Raw genomic sequence first — 21,135 nt, forward strand, 5'->3', positions numbered from 1 at the left:
TAATAAAGTTGATCTGAATCTGAATGATTTGTTTAAGTAATGGAATAGCTAGGAGAGGGTAGTCGATGGCACAGTTGAACTACAAGGTGTGTTTAGGCTCTCTGGTAAAAATATGTCACATTAGTATAATGTAATTAGAGGAATGTTTCCATATCATTACACACATTCTCTTCATTAATCAAATTAAATACCTTGAAATGTTTAATATTCAACACATTATTTACATTATTACCTCATATGTGGGCTAGAGGAAATTTCTTAATAGCAACTTGATTCTCGTAGAAACGTATGTATCTGAATATTTAGAAGTTTAGACATTATCTAAATTACTCTTCTTGTGACTTTCCTTGCCTGTAGGTGGCACACGTTAGACTGAAACTGCAGGTGCTGTGGCTCTTTAAGTGTTTTAGCTCTGAAGGTATAGGACCGGTGGCTTTATTAACAATGCATTACCTTCTGCTGTGCTTCTCAGCAGCGTCTGAGAAGGGAATGCAGAATTAATGCATTGGTAATTGGTCTTGAACAGCAGAAGAGGAAGATACATCCGATATAATGCAGCTAACGTTTGATGTTTATGCACATCAGTCCTTACTTTAAAATATTTTCACTGTGATTTTGTAAATTTTCACTTTAAGGAATTGTGCAAATTTCTTGACAAATGTTAGACCTGGTCAGAAATTAATTAGAAATCATGAAACAATAATTATATTTTTAGTCTCATGGACAATTGTCTAACTACAGAATAAATAATTGTTTTTTAATGCTTGACTTAATCATTTAAAGTTATAACTGTGTTTTAAAAAAAAAGTCCAATAAATGTAACAAAAATCAATGTATTTTAGTTTGTTTTGCTTTTTACTGGTAATTTCAACATTTCTTAGAAAAATATAAAAACGGTTAACAATTTTACATACAGAATACAGCAGGAACAAGTTAACATTAATGAAATTAGCAGCATAACAAGGAAAGAGAGAAAAAGAGGAAGTACAGGGAGATTTGTGAGAGATCAAGACAGAGTGTGTGAGCTAAGAAGTCATTTAACAACTTAACTGCAGTTTTAGTGATTTCCATGTCTAAACCTCAAGAGAAGGGTTACATGGTCCATGTGTGCTTCAGTCTATCTCTGGCAGATAAGAGGATCCTAAAACCCAAATACAGTGTCAACAACTCAAAAGTGCTCAGCTACAAAAACATGGCTGTTTGGGGTAGTTCCTGAAAACATAATACAAAGTTTTCACTCAACAACAACTTTACAACTTACAACTTTCTGTTTTCATTGTGTCAGGTTACATGGTGCACACTTGCCAGTAACAATGGCTGTGGTCCAGTTGGTCGTCACGTGGTGGCAAGGTTGGGGAAACATACTTATATGGAAAGAGATTAAATGAAACATTCTACAAGCCAAGGGAAATGTGTTTGTTAGCCTGCATTGTTTTTAGTGTTGTTGGTACACGGGGTGTTCTGTTTACTTGCAACACAAGCCATCAATTCAAGTTGGCATAAGCTGTACATACAGTTTTATGTGCTGAACTGAGTGGGAAAGAATGCCCAATGGGCTAACACCTGCAGTGTGCGGATCGAGTTTTGGACCACACCCACTGAACACTTGCTGAGTGTATCATGTTGTAAGAACACTTCCCTGTGCTCATATTCATGGCCAACGCAACCTCAAACACCTTTCTGCACAAGAGCACTCGTGTCAACTTTCTGGATTTGACATTCACCTTCTGTCCCCCCTCCCTGGCATCTTTGCATGTACTGTATTGCTACTAAGCTCTCATATGAAAAGCTAACAATACAGTACTTGAGTTATTATGAGAGTATGCACACTGATGGTTGAGACGGAGCAGGTTTAATGCATGTATTATCACCGGTGAAAGAAACAGATCGATCTGTAGATCAGTTTCTCTCTTTCCTCTCCTGCTAATAGGCACACTATATCCTGCTTTCAAGGTATGTGAAGATATTCCAGAGTAAATATCAGGAGCTGCTTTTTTGAGAGCAAAGTGTAATCGACCTTGATTTAACTGAACTCGAGTGTAGTTTTTTTGATCTCAAGCTTTCTCAAAGGGGAACAAATGTTTCTCTTGTCCTCTCTTTTCTCGTTTTGTCGTCGTCTTCCTCTTCAGTCCGCTGATGCTCCCGCTGTCCTCCTCAGCTTGTCTGTTCTGGGGCCAGGACATGGCCAGGGTTTCAGACGCTGTCTTAGCTGAAGGACTTCCACCCTCAACCACCTCCTCATCATCTGAAGAAAGACCGGCGGTCTCCGCTCCCTGAACAAGTCCCTGGTTCATCTTTCCGTAGCGCTGGTTAAGTCTTTCTCTGATCAGGAGCCCCTTCACCAGCAGAGTCCAGTTGGAGATCACCCTCTTTTCTTTTTTCTGGAAAGTGGAAAAGTGTTAATAACTTTAGTTCTCACCTTAACAGCAACATCGTCAGAACTGCATTTTTATACAAAGTTATTAGCTTCTACTCAACCAGTCACACACACAACACACACACACACCTCTTTCTCCTTCTGTTTCTGAAGATGTTGTTCTTCCTCCCAGGCCGCTCTGAGAATCTCCTCATGCTCCTCACACACAATGTAACCGTCAGTCCTGAAACACACACACAAAGAAAATATTCACTTTTTTCCTATACCACAATTACCAACAACTACATTTTTGTTCTTTCTTTTTTAAGCAGTCGAGGAGAATATTAACGTCCAGTGAGTTGAATTTACAATGTGCAGACTTTTTGACTGAACTAAATATCCACATCATACTATTGAGTTGTTTTACCGGAGAGAACAAAGAGAAAGAAAGAAAAAGTGGAAGCTTTCCTTAGCATGCAACCCAACAGCAAATAAAAGGTTTTGCTTTTAAGTGTGTGCAATGCTATGCGAATCTACTTGCAGTAATACTGATACTATGTAAAATGATGAATGTGAAATAAATGATTTTCCATAATAAAAATAATGATGTAGATAATATTCTGTGTTCTTACAGGGGTTAGAAAGAATATTATATTAGATAAAAACAAATGTTAATATCACAAGCAATAAAAGTCAAGTGCTGTTGTTAAACAATGGGACTGGGATAGGGACTGAAATCATCGCCCTGCTGCTGAACTGATCACATTCCTCTACTTCCTTATGTTTTATGAGGTTTCTCAGTGTCGTCTTACACAGCGTGTGAAAATCCTCCATGGAAGTCAAAGCCTGTGACCGCAGGGGCGATGTCCATTTCCAGTTTCTTGGCCACGCGGTGCAGGTTGGGCAGCTTGAGGTGAACACAGCCCACCGGTAACATACAGGACTTAAACAGGTAGACGTTACCGTAGTCGTTACGGGGAACCTGAAGGGAACAGACAACATGTAAACAGATGCCCACATTTGACTTTTCTTCTGAAATGATTCGCTGTTTATTAAATGTACGTTCCATTCTATCGGTGGTATCTTAATATTTGCTGCTCCAGTGACCCTATTTCCTCACAATTATCATTCTAGTCCACAAAGGCAGTTACCTTCCCATCCACAGCTAAAGGCGGCTGGTACTCTTCAGTCTGCCATTCTCCAAACACAGACAAGTCGTTCTCCTCCCTCTGCTCGGACGCCATCCTGGCTTTACGGGAGCGATTAGAGAAGCCCTTCACCATCTGTAAGACAGGGAGACGGTGGTTATACACAGTGTCTCATTATCTACTCAGTTCAGTCATACAGCAACCAAACACAGTGAATTGAGTCCTACCAGTTTCAATCACAGTTGAGGCTGAACAGCTAATATCTCCAGAGTGTCACCACAGACAGGTTAATTAACTAAAAACAAACAATCAAAAAACCTTGTCTGCGTGTATATAAACATGTCAATAGTAAGATGATTGTTGGTGTTTTCATTTTCCTTTAAAGCAGTATTTGTACACCTTTGTGTATAATCAGTGTTCACTGGGTGAATAATTAGAATGCAGACTCACTCAGTTATTGTGGGGTATCGTTCAAAAATGTTCTATATCGCTGCCTTGACTTCGATACTGGTTCCTGAACGATACTTTTTAAAATACTAATTTCATAAATCAATTTTAACATAATGAACTTACAACATTATGATACAAATCTTTATTTTATTTTTTTCAGCTCCTTTACACCTAAGCGACTCAAACTTTAGTCAAGCCTCTCAAAATACATCACACATGCTAGCCCCGTCTCTGGGAGTAACATAGTGTTTTTGCCTCTACGGCGTTTAACGTTAGACAGCCAATCAACAACATTATTAAATATTGGTACAAGCATGCTGCATGCTTATTGGCTCACTAGCGCTAATGAGATTTACTCCTTAGGTAATGAAATGTAGTATTTAATGAGAAGGCATTTTTTGATATTCAATAGTATTGAAGCTTTTTGGTTTATGCTTAAAGTAATGGTATATAAAGTTGGATATGGTCACAATCGTAAGTAAAGTTCGATATCAAGCAATGCTCAGTTATGGCTGCTGCTGCCTGCAACCTTTTCACAACCATCAGTTGATCCAATTTAGACAAACTGAGATTTTAAAGCATCAAAGTATTCAATGCATGTGCAGCAAAATATCACTGTCATAATACAACACTTTCACTGACAATACTTCCTTTGACCTGCTATACAGTCCAACTAACTGGAATCAGTCGAAAACTACAGTGACTTGCAGAAAAACAAGTATGTTTCCTATTGAAACTGAATAATATGCTACGCAGTGCGGTTAAACCTTCCTCTTTGGAACACAGGTGATTGTTTGTCATTTACACCGCTCAAATGAACCAGACCGCGTCCACTTCAGGAGATATATAGTTGATAACTCTGTTAAAATTGCATTGCATGTGGAGTGGAGTGTTGATTTACATTCAAATAAAAAGATGGTGACCATTTTGAGGTTAACTGTTCCTGAAATTTCTCCTCGTGTTTGGTAACATGCCAAGACTGCTGAAAGGATTGGGCAAGAGTGGTATAAAGTTAAAGAGGAACTGAAATAACAGAATCAAAAATGAAAGAAGGGAAGTTATGGCTGGAAGAGAAACAAACAAGAAGAGAAACAAACAGATTAGAGAAAAATATTCTCTCTCACCTTATACGGCTCCTCTCCTAGTCTGACAGTGCGTGCTTCTTTGAGCCAAGTGTCTCTGGAGTGGAGCGTGTGCACACAATCCCTAAACGGATGAGAAGTAGAAGAATGAAAAATCATTTATTTTTCAGACTGAAATCATATTTGCCTCAAGAATTTAAAGTTTGGCTCAGGGCTTGAGCACAATGAGACTCAAAGTCTTTTGGTTGTATCTGTGTAAGTAAGTATGAACAGTGGCTAAGAAACAGTAAGAGTCAACAGCAGGTGTAATTTACTGCTCCTCACAGATCATCATTAGCATGTGAACACCACACAGCTTCAAGCACATGACAGTTTAGCTTCTCAAATGGCTCCACCAGGTGGACACTGATGCACAGCCACAATACATTCAGACACACGTCTTTAGCTATCCTAACAACGAGATGGTCAAACCTCCAAGAAACCGAAACACGTACTGCAAGAAGAAGCACCTGTCTTCTTTCATTCCTTAAGTACAACATTTTCAAAAAATATTCTAAACAGGGACACACATGTGTGAAAAGACCTAATAAATAAGAAGTGGCCATGTGAAATGTCCCGACTGTACAAGGCTTGCGTCAACACCTCGTTAAACAACTGACCAGTGTACAAATGTCCTTTGGGATCCTGAGGGCTGCGACATCTGCTGACATCTGTTGTGTCCTTCAAATTCAAACCAAATAAGGCCGCACTGCATTGCTGACCTGTTTTACTACTGACCTGGAGTAGACCGGCTCTCCCCTGCAGTATCCCAGTATGGCGGCTGTTGAAGGGTAGATAGCCTCATATTTCAGCAGGTGTCTCTTTAAGGCGTACATCGGGTGGTTCTTATACTCCGTTATAGAGATCGGCAGGGGTTTGTTCAGCAGCTTGTTCTGGAGCTGGTGGGAAACCACAGAGAGAGTTAAACCTGTTGTGAGAAAATAAGATGGAGGTTGTATGTGTATGAACTAAATCATTTGATCGGTCTCACCTCCTTGTCCTCCTTTTTGTCCCTCTCGTACTCGGGTCCCAGGAACGGCTCAAGCGTTTCCTCCCACCAATCTTCCTCCACCCTCCTCTTCCTGGACAGCGTCAACCAGGTGGGGTCGTACTTCCTTCCCAGGTCCTTCACAAAGCCGTCCCCGTCCACTGACACCACGTACGTCACCGGTGCCGTTGCATTCTGGGAGCAGAGGTGAGGCATCTCGACACCCTGCTCCACGTCTACGCAAACCCAGGATGAAGTTTTGTCCAGATACACCTCCAACCATTCGTCCGCTCCAGGCCCTCCCTTCTTTTTCCCACTCCTTCGCTTTGCTTTGTTCGTTCCTTCTTCTTTTTCCTCCACCTCCTCACACTCTTTGCCTTCCTCCTGTTTTTGCCCTCCACCATTCCTTTTCTTCGGAGCTGAAGTGTTTTGGCTCTTTCCTTTCCCCTTCTTCCTCTTTGTGGATTTATCTCCTCCCGCTGAATCTTCACTGTCTTCCTCACTGGTCGCCTGAAATTCCTCCTCATCACTAAGCTCCTCTTCCTCCTTTTCCCCTTCGCTGTTACTTTCGTCCTTGTAGCTGACTTTTGAGGCGATGCTGCGGCGTTTGGAGTTCTTTGGCCTCTGTCCTCCTGATGTTATAGTCTTCCCCTTTTCCTCCTCCTCCTCCTTCTTTTCTTTCGTCTTTGCTTTCTTTCCTCCTCGGCCTCCCTTGACATTTCCCCCTCCAGCTGGTCTCTTGGTGCCAGGAGAGACTTTCGTCTCAGAGGAGGTCTTGGAGATTTGCTGGCTTGTGTTGCTTTTTCCTGGGGCACCGGTAGATGTTCTAGCCCCTTTGCCCTGGAGAAAGACAAAGAGACGCTGTGCATAAGAGCTGAAGACCAAATACCAGCTAAGATTGTTTTATCGTCTATAACAGTGGTTCCCAAACGGTGTGTGGCGGAACACTGGTGTGCCGTGAGACGAATCTTGATTTTTAATCAATTAGGCCTATTGCATTTAACTGTACACAAGGTTTGTAGAAGGTGGGGCGCAGCGCAGGGGAACACTTTGTCCTACACACTTATTTCACAATATAGAAACAATAGGTCTTATATGTTTTGGCCTAAATATAAATAAAACAATCATTAAAAAAAAGGAAATCTGTCAAAGCGAACCCGTTTTATCCGTTTGCACATGGTGGGAAATATTAGAGTGTGACACATCAAAGACTCTCTGTTGGTGTGAAAGAAAATAGCTTCTGACAAGGATAAATAAATGTTCACAGAGTGATAACAGTGATACTCTGTGTTAGAGAGGGGATTTTGCCTGGATATGAACACAGGTGTGCCTTGAGGTTTTGGCTTAGTCTTTGGTGTGCCTTGGCCACAGAGAGTTTGGGAACCATTGGTCTATAATGAACAGACATATGCACAAGCACTAGTATGTGTACATTTTGTAGAACAACATAGAGAGTGTTTTGTCCTTACACTGATTGGAGCTTTGCTGACTCTTGGAAACAAAACTATGCAAAAGTTAAACAGATATACTTCTGAAAAGTATAAACCATTGGTTCCCAGGCCGGGGGTACCAGGGGATATGTGGACAGATTGTGCAACAGCTCGATTTATTTAAAAGAATAGAAATTACAGTTTGAGTCCTTCATTCTCAAATTGAAATATCAAATTATAAAAACATTAGTAAATCATCCTGTATTCTAGTCTAATGATTGCATAGATGTTGTACTAAAATGTAGACAATACATTTTAATAGAAACACTTTAACAATTTAATTTATGCACTCCATTTTGTTGATCTTTTTCAGGTTAACCTGTTTAAATAAAGATCCCTTTGTTTCCATGGATAAATAATGATGCGAGTCAGATGTGTACACATGTCAAAATGTAAAGATTTTCCTTTTATGCCAGAGCAACACACCAGTTGTGTTAATCATGACTTTTAGTTGTCAGACATCATACTGATAACTTGAGCATGAAGGCTGAGAACAGTCTTCTCTGTGCAATCAAATGAAATGAAGCAAAGTGTGGCTGCTGGAATTACATCAGTAACTTAAAGGGCTCAACAACAGATTGACGTACCTTAGCTGATGGCGGTTTGAGAGGGATCGGCTGCAAAGAAACAACTAATCGGGAGAAGAGCTGCAGAGACCTCAGGACCAACAGGAACATCTGCAGGAAACACAAACAGTTATTTAACGAGTTTATTCTACCTTTGTGCGTTCACTCAAAGGCTGAACTTCATTAATTCGACTAGTCTTGAGCCAAAATACCAACATGAGTCATCTCCTGGTGGTTTCTGGCCGACAGGCTGGCCAGCCGCCTCTCCAGCAGAGCCCGGGGGTCCGGACGCTCCTCCCAGGAAAGACTGGGATTGAGGGTGAATGTTGCTCTAAACCTGAACGTGAAGATGGAGGGAGAGAATAAAATGGAAATAGAAGATACAGTGGGAATTACACCAAGGTAATATAGTAACTGATAAGATGACGTTGTTACATATTCTAAGGTAGCTTCAGGAGCCACTACACATTTCATAATTTACACTTGATAAGCACGCACCATTTGAGCAGTCCAGAGAGGTAGTTTTGGTCGATGCGTTCCTTGGCGACCATGCTGTAGTGGGTGGGCAGCAGCGACAGAGTGATGGCCAGCAGGTCGGGTTCACTGCACAGACGGCTGCGGAACATCCCATTGGCTATCAGGCACATCAGGTGGACCTGAGAGGCCAATCACAGGTTTGCTTTGAAATCTCACTGCGGCGACTTTATATCAGACATGGGGTTTAGTGATAAAAAGAAACATGTGGGTACAGTCTGTGTGTTATCACCTTGTGTGTGTCTATCAGCACGTCCTTCTTGAATCGGTTCATCATCCGCCTCAGATACGCCTCAAACTCCAACTGCCTCTTTTGCCTGGACAATGACAAATTATGAATATTAAAGTAAACATACAGAGGATCCTCCTTAAGGTCCTGTCACACATATCCGTATGACAGAAACGTATGCCGGCGCATACGAACATTTGTCAGAGTCCAAATACGTCCAACTTTTCATCGGATCGGAAAAGTGAACATATACAGATACGCATGTCTAACCTATTGATAGAGTATCACTTACTAATACAGAATGTATCAGACGAATGCATAAGATATACAAAAATATGGCGTATACAAAATATCAGCAACACGCTGGTGTATGTAGATATAAGGTCTGCAGCACCACAATACTTCATTCCAAATGTTTTTGTTTTCACATTCTTTGTCTTGAACAATTGTTACGCCTCCTGTGATTTGGATATCTCACTACTCCATATTTCGATTTTGATAAAATTCTTATTGTGTACACACACAAATCTAAAATAAATGTGTACAATTTTGCACCCATTGGCTGTTGGAATACATGCATACACGTGAACATTTGAAATGGTTTTCCTAAATATCCCACGATGATGCAGCGTGTCCTCAGGTTTGAAGAAGTCCAATTCAGGATTTAAGTTAAATACGAAAATAATTAGTTTCACATCTACGGAGCCTTAAGGCGCTCTGGAAAATGAAAAAACATAGAAAAGAAAACGCTCTTCAGGGACTCAATTGCAAAACATGAAGGAAAGGTATCTGAGGAGCCTGATGAATAAAGGCTTATCAAATACTTGCTCAGCCGAAGAGAACTCAAGAACGTTTCCTTTTCAAGACCGAAGACGTTTGCTGATGGAACTATACTTAAGATGAGATGAAATTTACTGAAACAAAAATAGACAGAATACTAATTTCTTTTAAACCAAAACAGATGACAATTTAAAAACCAAACAATGTTTTTACACTAAACAAATGTCCACTTACTTTTTCCTGACTTCCGGAGTCTCGATCTCTATCTCCACCGGCTGAGTGGGCAGAACGGGCTCCGGTGGTTCCACAGGACCCAGCGGCCCAGAGAGCTCTGATCGACACAGACACCCTCAATTATTTAGTCACTTCCATTTCCCTCCCAACATGCTTAAATAATATTTCCCCAACCTTCTCACCTTTGTATATAAAAGAGCTGGAAATGTATGCAACACTGTTTTGTGCTGATCCCTCACTTACCCTCCACTTCCTCCCAATCATCCTCATCTTCCTCACTGTCTTCCTCCTCTTTCTCTGTTTTCCCAGCGTTCATCGTAAGCACAGGTGCTGCTGAGGTCACCATGTCAGAGTCGTCTTCACTGTCAGTCTCCTCCTCCTTCACTGGCGACAGGAAGTATTTACTGGTTTTGACGGTGGTTAGGGTTGTGGATGTGTTGGAAGAAATTTTCCCTGCAGCTTGTTTTGTGGAAGAACGTGGTTTGGGTTTGACCTTCCTCTGGAGCTTCTCCTCTTCCTCTGAGATGCCATTTCCTGGAGGGACAGGACAGAAACATATAATTTTAATCTGCAGGGTTTGAGTATTAATTAAGACCGAGTAGTTTATGGGTTTGGTTTCCAGTCTTATACTTCTCAATTATTCTTTCCTTGTATAGTTGAGATCTTTTTGATTGAACAACATTAATGCATAACAGCAGTATGGTCACCCGAAAAAAACAATCCACCAGGGTAACATTTAAAAAGGAAATTTGCTTAAAAAATAGTAAAGTGGGGCTCTGTTTTGCTCATAGAAAATGGACCTAAAGCTCAGTTTATGATTAGAGGACACATAAAAAGATCATTTTCTACAACATTTACATCTAAATACAAGTACACACTAATTAGAAGTACAATGCTGGTGGGGGTCCTCCTCACAGCAGGAGCAGAAAGGCGTATGGGAATTATAGTCGCAGTTTACAAATCACTGGACATTAAACACAAGCTGCCAATCATCTGAACCATAGTCTAATTTGTTTATAGTAAATACAGCCTGCTATCAATAATGCTGCTGTTCCTAAACTCCACACACTTACTGTAGGTTTTCTGAATAAAGTACAGCAATGCCTAAATGTGCATAAAGCTGTGACAAGAGCAGAGAGAAACATACAGAAATACTTGAATTAAGAGGAAAAACATGAAAATGAGGCACACAGACCTGGATTAAGATACACAAATGTAACCTGTAGTTACTAAGAAAGACTCAAGGAACATTTAAATTAAAAAATAATTGATGTCTTTACACATACTCAGGATAGAAATGTTCCCCTTACAAAAACATGTTTCCTGTTATGAAGAAGTGGAGCACAGATGTGTATGTGTGCCAACAGATCCACTCCAGTAACCATCCATGTCACTGGTGCATGCAGCTGCACTCTGGCTGTTCAACAAAGTGTCTTAAAGGGCGCGACAATAATAAAACAACCATATGTATGAATGCAATTTAAACACTGAAAATGTGTTTTAATTATTGAAGATCATTTTGACAGCACTTACAAAGATAAAACACCAGAAATTGAGGTCATAATAAGATGTGAGTTCTCTAAAGCTGGGCAGTAATTCAATATCAACCTTTAGTGGAACAATACTGTAATGATATATATAGTCAGTATGTATGTCATATAATCATGTTGACCAAATGAATGATTCCAAACTGTTTTAGTTTTACATGTGTGAAGAGTTTTCTCTGATGTATGACAAGTGACAACATTTGATGCATCTTTATTTGTCATTTTTTTCTATGTGTGTGTTTATTATATATTTCGCATTTACTACTAGACCTGCAACAATTAGTTGATGAAGCAAAGTATTTTGATAATTGATTAATCATGAATTTTCCATGTAAAAATGTCAGAAAATGCTGTTTTCTGCTTTTCTGGTTACGTCATATAAAACTGAATCTCTTTGGGTTTTGGACTGACAAAACAAAACATTTAAAGACATCACCTTGGGTTTTTAGAAACTGGGATGGACCTGTTTCCCTATTTTATAGACCAAACAATTAATCTAGAAACTAATCTGCAGATTAATCGATAATGAAGATAATTGCTAGTTGCAGTCCTAAACACTAACGTTACGTGATGCTATTGGAAAAGTATATCAGTTTATTCAGTCATTGACCTGTAGTACTGAACCTACATCGTTAACAACGAGTTCATTCAGTGAGAACTGCAATAACAATCAGCTATAATGCATAACCTTAAACCATATAAAACAGGATGCATTTAGCAGGATACATGTGTATTCTTCTCAAATAAAAACTTTATTACATGCATACGCTCAGGGTAACATACACACACAGACCCGTCTGCTGTTGCAACCACCAAACTGACTCCGCTCACTTTACAGTCTGAGATTAACACTCGTTAGCAAGCTAAATGTGGTTTCCCATTCATTCTTTTGATGCAAACTTCACACATCCTTTGCAGCAAACAGGCAGGATGTAAATGTACGTCCAGATAGGAGTGGTGCATCAGTCCTGGATTTTCATACCTGCAGTTTCCTTCTTCACTCTGGCTTTTGCTCCGCTGCGCTTTGCCTTCAGCCCCTGCTTCAGTTTCTTTGTATTGGCCTCTGCTGCACACTCTCTCCGCTTTGCCATGCTGTCTGTCTTTCTGTCTTTCCTCAAGCTCTTCTCAATACAATTCACTTTCTTCAAACGTAAATGTATTTAGGCAAAACTAGACCGGCGGAAGTCCCCCCGCTCTCCACATGGTGTTGTATAAACGCAGGGAAACAGCAGTTATCCAACATTTCACACAGAAGCTTGCATAACAAGAAACTGGACTCCGGTTGTTTTGGAGGCCGGACTCTGACGTCACGTCCGCTCCTTCTTCTTCGTCGGTAATAATGGACCCTAGAAGCAAGTTTCTCTGGAGGTCTAAAATTGACAAACATAAACTGGGGAAAGTCTTGGCTTTTACTATAAGTATTGTATTTCAAACGAGGATATGGAATTACATTTCAACATTGTACATAAAATATCCCACGTTAATTGCCTTGCACTAAGTTTACAGATATTGATATTTCTTGTACCTTTTGTAAACATAACAGGCTATATAGAAACAATTTCTCGCCTATTTATCCCACACATATTGGATAGAACTGGAGACTCACTTTTTTAAAGCTATTATTCGTTAATGTGATAATCCAGAAGATGGCGCTTTTGAATATCTAATTAATTGCATTATTGTATAAGCCATTTTCTAAATTCACAAATAGAAATTTTATAACTCACTAAAGTAAAAAGCTGTTTGAAAATAATGGTACTTTATTTCCTAAAACTCTGTTTGTATCTGTATATACACAATATGTATGTAATTGTCTTCAAATATTATAATGTTAAGCTCTTCATATGTACTTGAATCACTTATATATGTTCTCTATGTGCTGCCATTTTTTTCTGAGTTTTTGTAGATTATCCTTTTGTCAATAGAAAAAGAATAAATTAATATTGCACCCACACCAATCAGCCTAACTTGCCTTCTTCTTCTTACCGCCAAAATCTGTACTTACCTTTTCAGGCTGACACAACCATGTATTCATATCTCTGCTGCTGCTGCTGTATTTTAACTAAAAGTAGTTTTATGTATGTTTTTTATTTTTTAAGCAATGTAATATCACATTTTGGACATTGAGGGGCGATGTTGTGCTATAATATGAGGCTCAACTACAACAAGTCTCAGGTGAGGTGTTTATGACATGAGTGGCCATTGTCTCTGTTCCAGCTCCTCATACTCCTGATATTAAAGTGTCATCTTTGACAGTGTTTCCAGTGTTGCATTAATAATTTAATTCATGGTGTTTTTAGTTAAAGAGACACTCATGCCGGGGGGCTACACAACCATCTGGCAACAATAGGGCTGTTTATTTTTTAGATTTGAAGCATCTAACAAGAGGCATAATGAGTTCAACAGCAGATACATCCAGTCAATATATCCACAATGTGAAAGACAGCTGGCTCTAAAGGGCCATACCAGATTTAGATAAGTGTTGTTATGTACGTTTTATGTAATATATAACATTTACATAAAACAATGCAAAACCACCAAGTTATTTACAGAGCTCAAGGTCAGAGCTACAATCCCATGACAAAATGTACTCTGACTAAAGTGACAGCATATAGTTCATGAGGATACTGATGTACTCTTCTAATTTCTTATATTTCTGAGATTTGTGTAACTTTCTCTTTTAATATTAATGTTTATTTTTTCTTTATTTTTTACCACATTGTCAGTGTGTTTAAGAGATTGTTTTGATACAACATTTTCAGTCAAACAAGAAAAGCACATCATTCATCGATTTTAGTGCACATTTAATTTTTGTGTGATGGCGAATGGATTATGTACACTTGGTACAGACAGAATAGTTACTTTTAAGTTTCCACTTATACAATTTCAGGTCATCTGAATCAGATGTGACATATTTATGTCTCTCTCTCTCTCCCTCTCTCTCTCTCTCTCTCTCTCTCTCTCTCTCTCTCTCTCTCTCTCTCTCTCTCTCTCTCTCTATTTCTATTCTATTGTACTTATAAGTGAATATGTAGTGTGATGTTTCCATGTTTTCCATTGATCTGTCCTCTAATGTGACAAGCCTGTTCACTGATGTGATTATATTCTATTATGAGGGTATTACAAATATATGTATATATAGATATGCATAATGTATGGAACTGGAGCATCACAATGTCTTAGTCTTACCTTTTTAACTAAAACAACTTCAATTTGACTCACATCTCATTTGCGTGGGTTTCCTCACAACTATGCCAGGAGTCCATCAGACTCACCGTCTCCAGACATGAGAATGTGGCTTATGTCGTTTCTCTAAGTATCAGCCATTACCTGGGTTTCACTACACTTCCTCCCAGTGCATGCTGGGATACCCTCTTCATCCCTCTGGGACCCTGTTTAAGAATTAAGTAGGTAAAAGACCATGACTGAATGAATTCTTGCGACAAGTCTGTGTTATTCCCCCGCCACGAGTTCTGCCTCTTCAGTCCGAATCAATTCAATTCATTTCAGTTCAATTTAACGTTCATTCTGCTCTGTTGTGATCCGTGTCGATCATGTTGGGATTCTGTGGCAGATGTGTGTGTTTCACTTCAGAGAGCCGTCTGTCAGCTGATACAGTTCACAGACAGCTTCAGACTGACTCGCTGCAGTATAGTGGCCTGATGGGACCATTCATCTCCTGAGTGTGCGTAAGGCATGCATCCATACATATGTATACCTACTGCATGCATACGCATAAATGAATGCATGCTTAATATGTGTGCAGAGCATGTGCCTCCATATTTCTGTGACAGGTTTTCACTTCACAGTCTCCTGGATGTGTGCATGCATTTATTGCCTTCTGTGAGTATGTAGGCACTCGAGAGTGTGCTTATACATATTGTTGTGAGTGTGTGTGTGTGTGTGTGTGTGTGTGTGTGTGTGTGTGTGTGTGTTTAAGTGAGGTGACAGGGCTTGAGTCCATGGTCCAGTGCGCTGTGCTCCCAGCGCGGTGCATGGCTTCCATCCCTATATGAACCATCAGTACAGTCAGATAGGAATAAAAAGCCATACAGCGCACTGGGCATTGAGAAGACTGGATTTTAAGAGCAAGGACACACACACACACACACACACACACACACACACACACGCACACGCACACAAACACACAAACACACACACACACACACAGATGATAGATGGAAAGACATTAAAATAAAAACCCCTGAGGCCTGCATAGCTGGAAAATGGAATAACAGCAGGTGAAGTATATAGACACCCAGAGAGGAAGACAGAGAGCCGGGCCCTATATACTGAGTATACTGGGAATACGGCATCATACTGGGCCAAGGACTGACCAGTGGGGGATAGTGTGCGAGTCAGAGGGAGAGCATGTGAAGCCTCATCAAGTAGGAGTGATGTCGTCCGGTGTTGAGGTGTGGCAACAGGTGTGGCATCCACTTTTTATCTCCACAGTGTTGTCTCCAACTGTACAGCTCTTTGGCTCGTGAGGATCAGACTACACTTAAGAATTTGAAGAATCTTGACCCGTTAACCTTCACTCACTGCCATGTTTCAGAAGGTGCGGACATAAAAAAGTACCTTTTTGGGTATTGACATAAAGCATAGGTCTGTCCTTTTCAAACCCTATATGTTCATATTATACTCTATCTTCATTTAAACCATAAGAACATCACTTTCCCCACCCTCAGCTTTTCCAAGAGTGCAAACACCACACATTGTTAGCACAGAAGAAGAAGTGTTGTAATCTATAATTCACATACCTGTTCCCCTAATGGATGTCTAACCTTGAATAGAAAGAATGAAAGACACAGGAATGCTCATTCAGTCGCAGGTGCTAACAGAAAAAATAGCTATATACAGTACAAGGGTCCAAAAATGCATTCATACTTGTTCATTTGAAATATATTGTTTTCAGATATAGCATCTCAAGATCTCAAAATCTATTATCCACAAATAGATTTTGGTCCAATTTCGATGCTTTCTGCACATATTTTGTCACAAAATGTTGTGTGATGTGAATTAATTTAATTAATTTAGATTCAAACATGATTTTCTTCAACGGAAATGTTTAAATGTCTTAACACAGTCATTACTTTTGTTCTCCTGTACCACAGAGATAAAAAAAATAATACTTGGGTATTTTGTATTAGTGTAAATCCAACTGTTGGGATTTAATTTAAAGAAAAAAACAACTCCCTTTAAACAATTTGCTCTTTAAGAGGGGAGAAGGGGTCAACTCTTCCACCAATAAGGTCTGTGGCACCTGTTGTGCTCTTGTACAGGAACAACATGCTGAAAACTCAACCACATTAACACATTTTTATCAAACCGATTTTAAAACGATAGATGCAGTAAAGGTTATGCTTTCGCAATATATTTGTGCTATATATTTGTCTTCTACCTGAAATACATATACTGTTCTGCCCTGCATTCTAGGGCCTCTTAAACTCCAGGAATTACTTGGAAAAGGATTGAGTATTGCATTAAAACTACAATAGAAACCCCCTACAAGTCTAGAGTAGGTATGTTATTATTGTTTTCTACAGAAATAAAGACTGACAAAACCATTCATGTCGCGCCATAAGAGGCTCCACAACTTCAAGGAGCGGATATGAAATAAATCCAATTACCAAGCTGTCAATCAAGACGCTAATTAGTACGACTCCGGCAGACTAAGTGGCATCAAAGCTGGAAACTCAGAATAAAGACAAACACAAAGGAAAGAAATCACACAAACGGGCAAATTCGTCACTGAAAACATAACTACTACCGCAAATAACCCTCAGACGATTCCTCACACAACCTCTAGACCGGCTGCTGTTATTTCTGGATCGCCACAGAGGAGCAGCTCGTAAAAAAAGAGGAGGAAGAAGAAGCGAGCATCCATGCATCTGAGCCGGGACACCGCGGGTCCTCTTCTGTGCCCCTCGGCTCCCTGCGTCCTCCGGCCGGGCTGCTGGAGCAAACAGGGTCCGGCTTCAAACAGGTGGTCTCCTGGCTTGTGGTTAGGCATGAGGCCTGGACAACTGTCCAGAATATTAGTTTGTCCCCTGCTCGGTCCTCTTTTCCAAAGAGAAGGGTGATACTGCCGCTGCCACCGGTGGATATGTGGAGTTTGATCGCCCCTTTACGCATCTGTGCGTATTTCCATTCAGCGGCAGAGGCAAACCAACAGAGTGAGAGAGGGAGAGAGAGAGTGAGGGGAGGGAGGGAGGTGTGGTGGAAAAGGAGAAGAGCAGGAGGGGGAGTGGTGGGGGTGAGGTAACAAAAGCACTGAGTGAGGAGGAGCCAACGAAAAAGAGAGAAGAGAGAAAAGGGAGAGGGGGGAAAAAAAGCAAGGAGGGGGCATCATCATACCTGAACAGGAGACCTCCCTCTGCTTTTGAGTGTGTGTGTGTGTGTGTGTGTGTGTGTGTGTGTGTGTGTGTGTGTGTGTGTGTGCATGTTCGTGTGTGTGCGTGTGTGTTTGTGTGTGTGTGTGTGTGCATGTTCGTGTGCGTGTGTGTGTGTGTGTGTGTGTGTGTGTGTTTGTGTGTGGTGTGTGTGTGTGTGTGTGTGTGTGTGTGTGTGTAGAGACAGACAGACACAGGGTGTGAGGGAGGGGAGGCTTATGTCGCCTCAGTGACGCGCAGTGTTAATAAAAGCCGGGCAGAGAGGCTGAATAAGGCTCTTTTCTGTCTCATTCAAATACCGCCAGAAAGCACTTTCATTCTGCTGATAAAGTAGAGAGAGTGTGTGTACGGTGGCACGGTGGAGTGACGGTATGTGTGACTGTCTGTGTGTGTGTGTTTGAGTGTGTGTCCATCTGCATCTCCATGTGTTTGCCCTCTCTCTCTCTCGCTCTGTCTCTTTCACTGGCATTTACACTGCGAACAGCCAGACAAACAGACGGCTGGCTGTACAGACAGACGATAAACAGAAGCCCCAACACCAGACAAGAAAAAGTAGAGATAGTAAAGAAAAAATAAAGCCAAATGAAGTTGAGAACATGTAATATAAGGTAAAAGACGAGGAGAGAGACAGGTGAATAAGTCAGAAAGGAGACGAGAAGAGACGGAGCTGCAAAAAGATGGCACCCTGTTTTCAGAGATAGAGGGCAAACAAAATCTAAAATGTCTAAAATGTCTAAAATGTCTACAGACAAGACAAGAGAGGAGGGAAACAAAAAGAGGTGAATGAGAAAAGAAAAAGAGAATTTGGAACACTTCACAGGAATAAAGTGGAAATACTTGCTCTCGATCTGCCCTTCCTCCTCCTCCTCCTCCTCCGCCTGTTCTCAGGGGCTCGGCTGGAGTTGCATTCCAACGCGTCGCTCTCAATCCCCGTTACTCCCGGCAACACAGTTCCTTGATCTGGTCCCACGTCATGCCGGGCAGAGAAGGAGGAGGAGGGGGATGGTGGCATGAGGAGGAGGTGAAGGTGGGAGCCTCAGTGGGGGGAGGAGTGGAAGACAGGATTGATGGTTAAATGGTTAAGAAGTGGGGAGACTGTGAAGGAGTGCAAGGAGGAGGTTAAGATGAAGGGAAGGGTAGAGGAAGAAGAGGGAGGAAACGCAAGGGGAGAGGAGGCAAAGGAGGTAACAGAGGACACAAGAGGGGAAGAGAAAAGAGGGGAAAGGATGGGGGACAATTGAGAGAAAAGGCCAAGGTAAGAAGATAGAAGCTGGTGAGAGGGAGGGAAGGATGACGGGGTGCGAAAAGGGAGGAGAGAATATGTGTGGGAGAAAAAAATAGTAGGAGATGAAAATAAATAAATAACAGAAAATGAAATATCCCATCCCATTGAAGTCGTGACACCCCCACCCTTCCCTCAGAGATTATAATCAAAAGTTAAATCACTGTTAAGGAACATTTGCTTCTCTCAAGGCCATTAAAGTCAGATGGGGTTGTTCTGAGCGGTCTGATTGAATAAAGTTCAATAAACTGGAGTTAAATAGAGTGAAAGAGAAAGATGGATATGATAAAAGAAAACTAAGAGGTGACAGCACACATGGCTGAAGTCGCATGAAATACCTGACAGGTGTGCTGTCGGCCAATGAAACACCCCACAATGTTTCAATCATCACAATAATAAGAACAGTTCCTCCTTGGCACAGAATTACAGACATTACCATCCAAATAATCAAGACATGTGGTTGAATGCGAGTTGAGAAGATGATCTGAGCATGAGTTTAGATTATTCCATAGTTCTGTTATCTTAGATAATATAGGCAATTTCCAAGCCCAGCGGTCTAAAAGCCAACAATATAATGTTTTAAATGATTTATTACACCTATAATAACAGATTTTTGTGGCCACTTGAGGGCAGCAAAAACAAGCTGTCTCGCTTACACGCTGACATTTTAAGTTTGGTGAACTTATTAGCAAACAGTTGCCTACACATCCAGCAGATAAGCAGCAACATTATCATTCAGTAGGAGTCGGTTTGGTGAATGTAAATCTTCTTGTTATGGAGATTATTTGGTGAAACGACGGTGCTGAGAGCGTTGAGAGTGAAACAAAACAGTGCTCTGAAACATGTCAAACAGGAGACGGTTTCCAACGAGAGAAACAACAACATGTTACGCTGGTAAAATGCCTTTAGGATGAAATCAACTCTCGTCGTTGAGCTGCACTCTTGAGCATACACAAACAGAAACAGGACGTTTTCACTAAAGTAAACATGAGACTGACCATGAAATACTGTATTAGAAAATGCAGACATCCACCTTAATGACTAATTAAGGAGGACTAGATTCAGCATGCGTGGGTGTTGTGTGCTTCTGGTGAGGATGGTATTGTGGTAAAGCTTCTTTCTGGTTCTCCAAGCTGCAGCAAACAGGATTATTGTAAAATGGTTATATATTGATCCACGTGTGTGAAGAGTGGGGGATGTGAGAAGGGATTATATGAGAGGAGGTTAAAGTTGAACTCATCTGGGTTTTGAAGGTCAATACTGATACCTATATCTTTCTCTGAATTTAAAGTTTATCATGTTTAATAAAATAAAATGTTGCAATAGTGTATTTCTTTTCAGAGCTGGCAAGCCTTTAAAGTAGCGTTCAGACCTTAACATGACACGACAACTCCCTTAAACAACGACTAATAAAACAATACTAATAGTGTTAATAGCACCTTGGTAAAGTGGCTGACATGATATTTACAACAATGTGGTCCAATATGGTCTAATGACACATTGTTCTCAAGGTAAAAGAGACTGTGCTGAATAAAGGAGGGACAGAAAGGACGGGTGGAAGAAGTATGGAGCAAGAGAAAATACAGGAGAGTAAATCCTCGGATAAAGACGAGGAGAGTTTTAAAAAAGGGGAAGCAGGTGTTTGAAGGCAGGATCAGATGAGTTTCTTCATGTTGACGACAGCCACTCAGATCCAAATGTCAAATGATGTTGCTACCCAGATCTGATTTCATACCTCAGGTTTGTACGTCTTTAGGATCCAGTGAGGACGCAGTGCATCGCTAACCATAACTTAAACCCTCACAACTACAGTACCGATGTTGTGTTAAACCACTACATACCAAGGCTACTCCCAGAATAAATATATAAAGGCTTGTTCAGCTCTGAATTGGTGAAGAAACTGTAACATGTTCGATGCCCTGCAGTTTCTCAGTTGCTGTTACAAGCTGAATTATGTATGCATACAACAACAATCTACACCCCTGAATGGCTGCACACAGATTCCATCTCTT

At 40.7% G+C, this 21,135-nt stretch overlaps 1 protein-coding gene across 2 annotated transcripts; it reads right to left on the reverse strand.

Annotated features, from left to right (window-relative positions):
• Window positions 1–828: 828 nt before the first annotated feature.
• xpc (xeroderma pigmentosum, complementation group C) lies at window positions 829–12,756 on the reverse strand. 2 transcript variants are annotated; one of them, XM_029436371.1, is made up of 14 exons: window positions 12,426–12,756; window positions 10,140–10,430; window positions 9,897–9,993; window positions 8,886–8,970; window positions 8,618–8,775; window positions 8,336–8,456; window positions 8,141–8,230; window positions 6,067–6,903; window positions 5,814–5,974; window positions 5,079–5,160; window positions 3,508–3,639; window positions 3,169–3,338; window positions 2,507–2,600; window positions 829–2,381 (listed from the first exon to the last, which is right to left on the reverse strand). In XM_029436371.1, exons 1-14 carry the CDS (start codon window positions 12,532–12,534, stop codon window positions 2,055–2,057), a joined length of 2,754 nt encoding a protein of 917 aa, XP_029292231.1. In that variant the 5' UTR covers window positions 12,535–12,756; the 3' UTR covers window positions 829–2,054. The 2 variants fall into 2 exon arrangements, with proteins under 2 accessions (XP_029292231.1, XP_029292232.1); XM_029436372.1 differs by lacking the exon at window positions 12,426–12,756 and having other exon boundaries at window positions 10,079–10,310.
• Between the last annotated feature and the right edge of the window lie 8,379 nt (window positions 12,757–21,135).

This window comes from Cottoperca gobio, chromosome 7 (assembly GCF_900634415.1).
Source record: "Cottoperca gobio chromosome 7, fCotGob3.1, whole genome shotgun sequence".
Classification (NCBI taxonomy): domain Eukaryota; kingdom Metazoa; phylum Chordata; class Actinopteri; order Perciformes; family Bovichtidae; genus Cottoperca; species Cottoperca gobio.

What these genes read in the sequence shown, in the direction of transcription:
- xpc (XM_029436371.1), bottom strand. Translation starts at nt 12,534, where the DNA reads ATGGCAAAGCGGAGAGAGTGTGCAGCAGAGGCCAATACAAAGAAACTG. An exon ending in TCAAACCGCCATCAGCTAAG is followed by an intron (nt 6,904 to 8,140) that starts GTACGTCAATCT and finishes GTCTTTCTCCAG; the next exon opens with GGCAAAGGGGCTAGAACATC. An exon ending in CTTTAGCTGTGGATGGGAAG is followed by an intron (nt 3,339 to 3,507) that starts GTAACTGCCTTT and finishes TGTTCCCTTCAG; the next exon opens with GTTCCCCGTAACGACTACGG.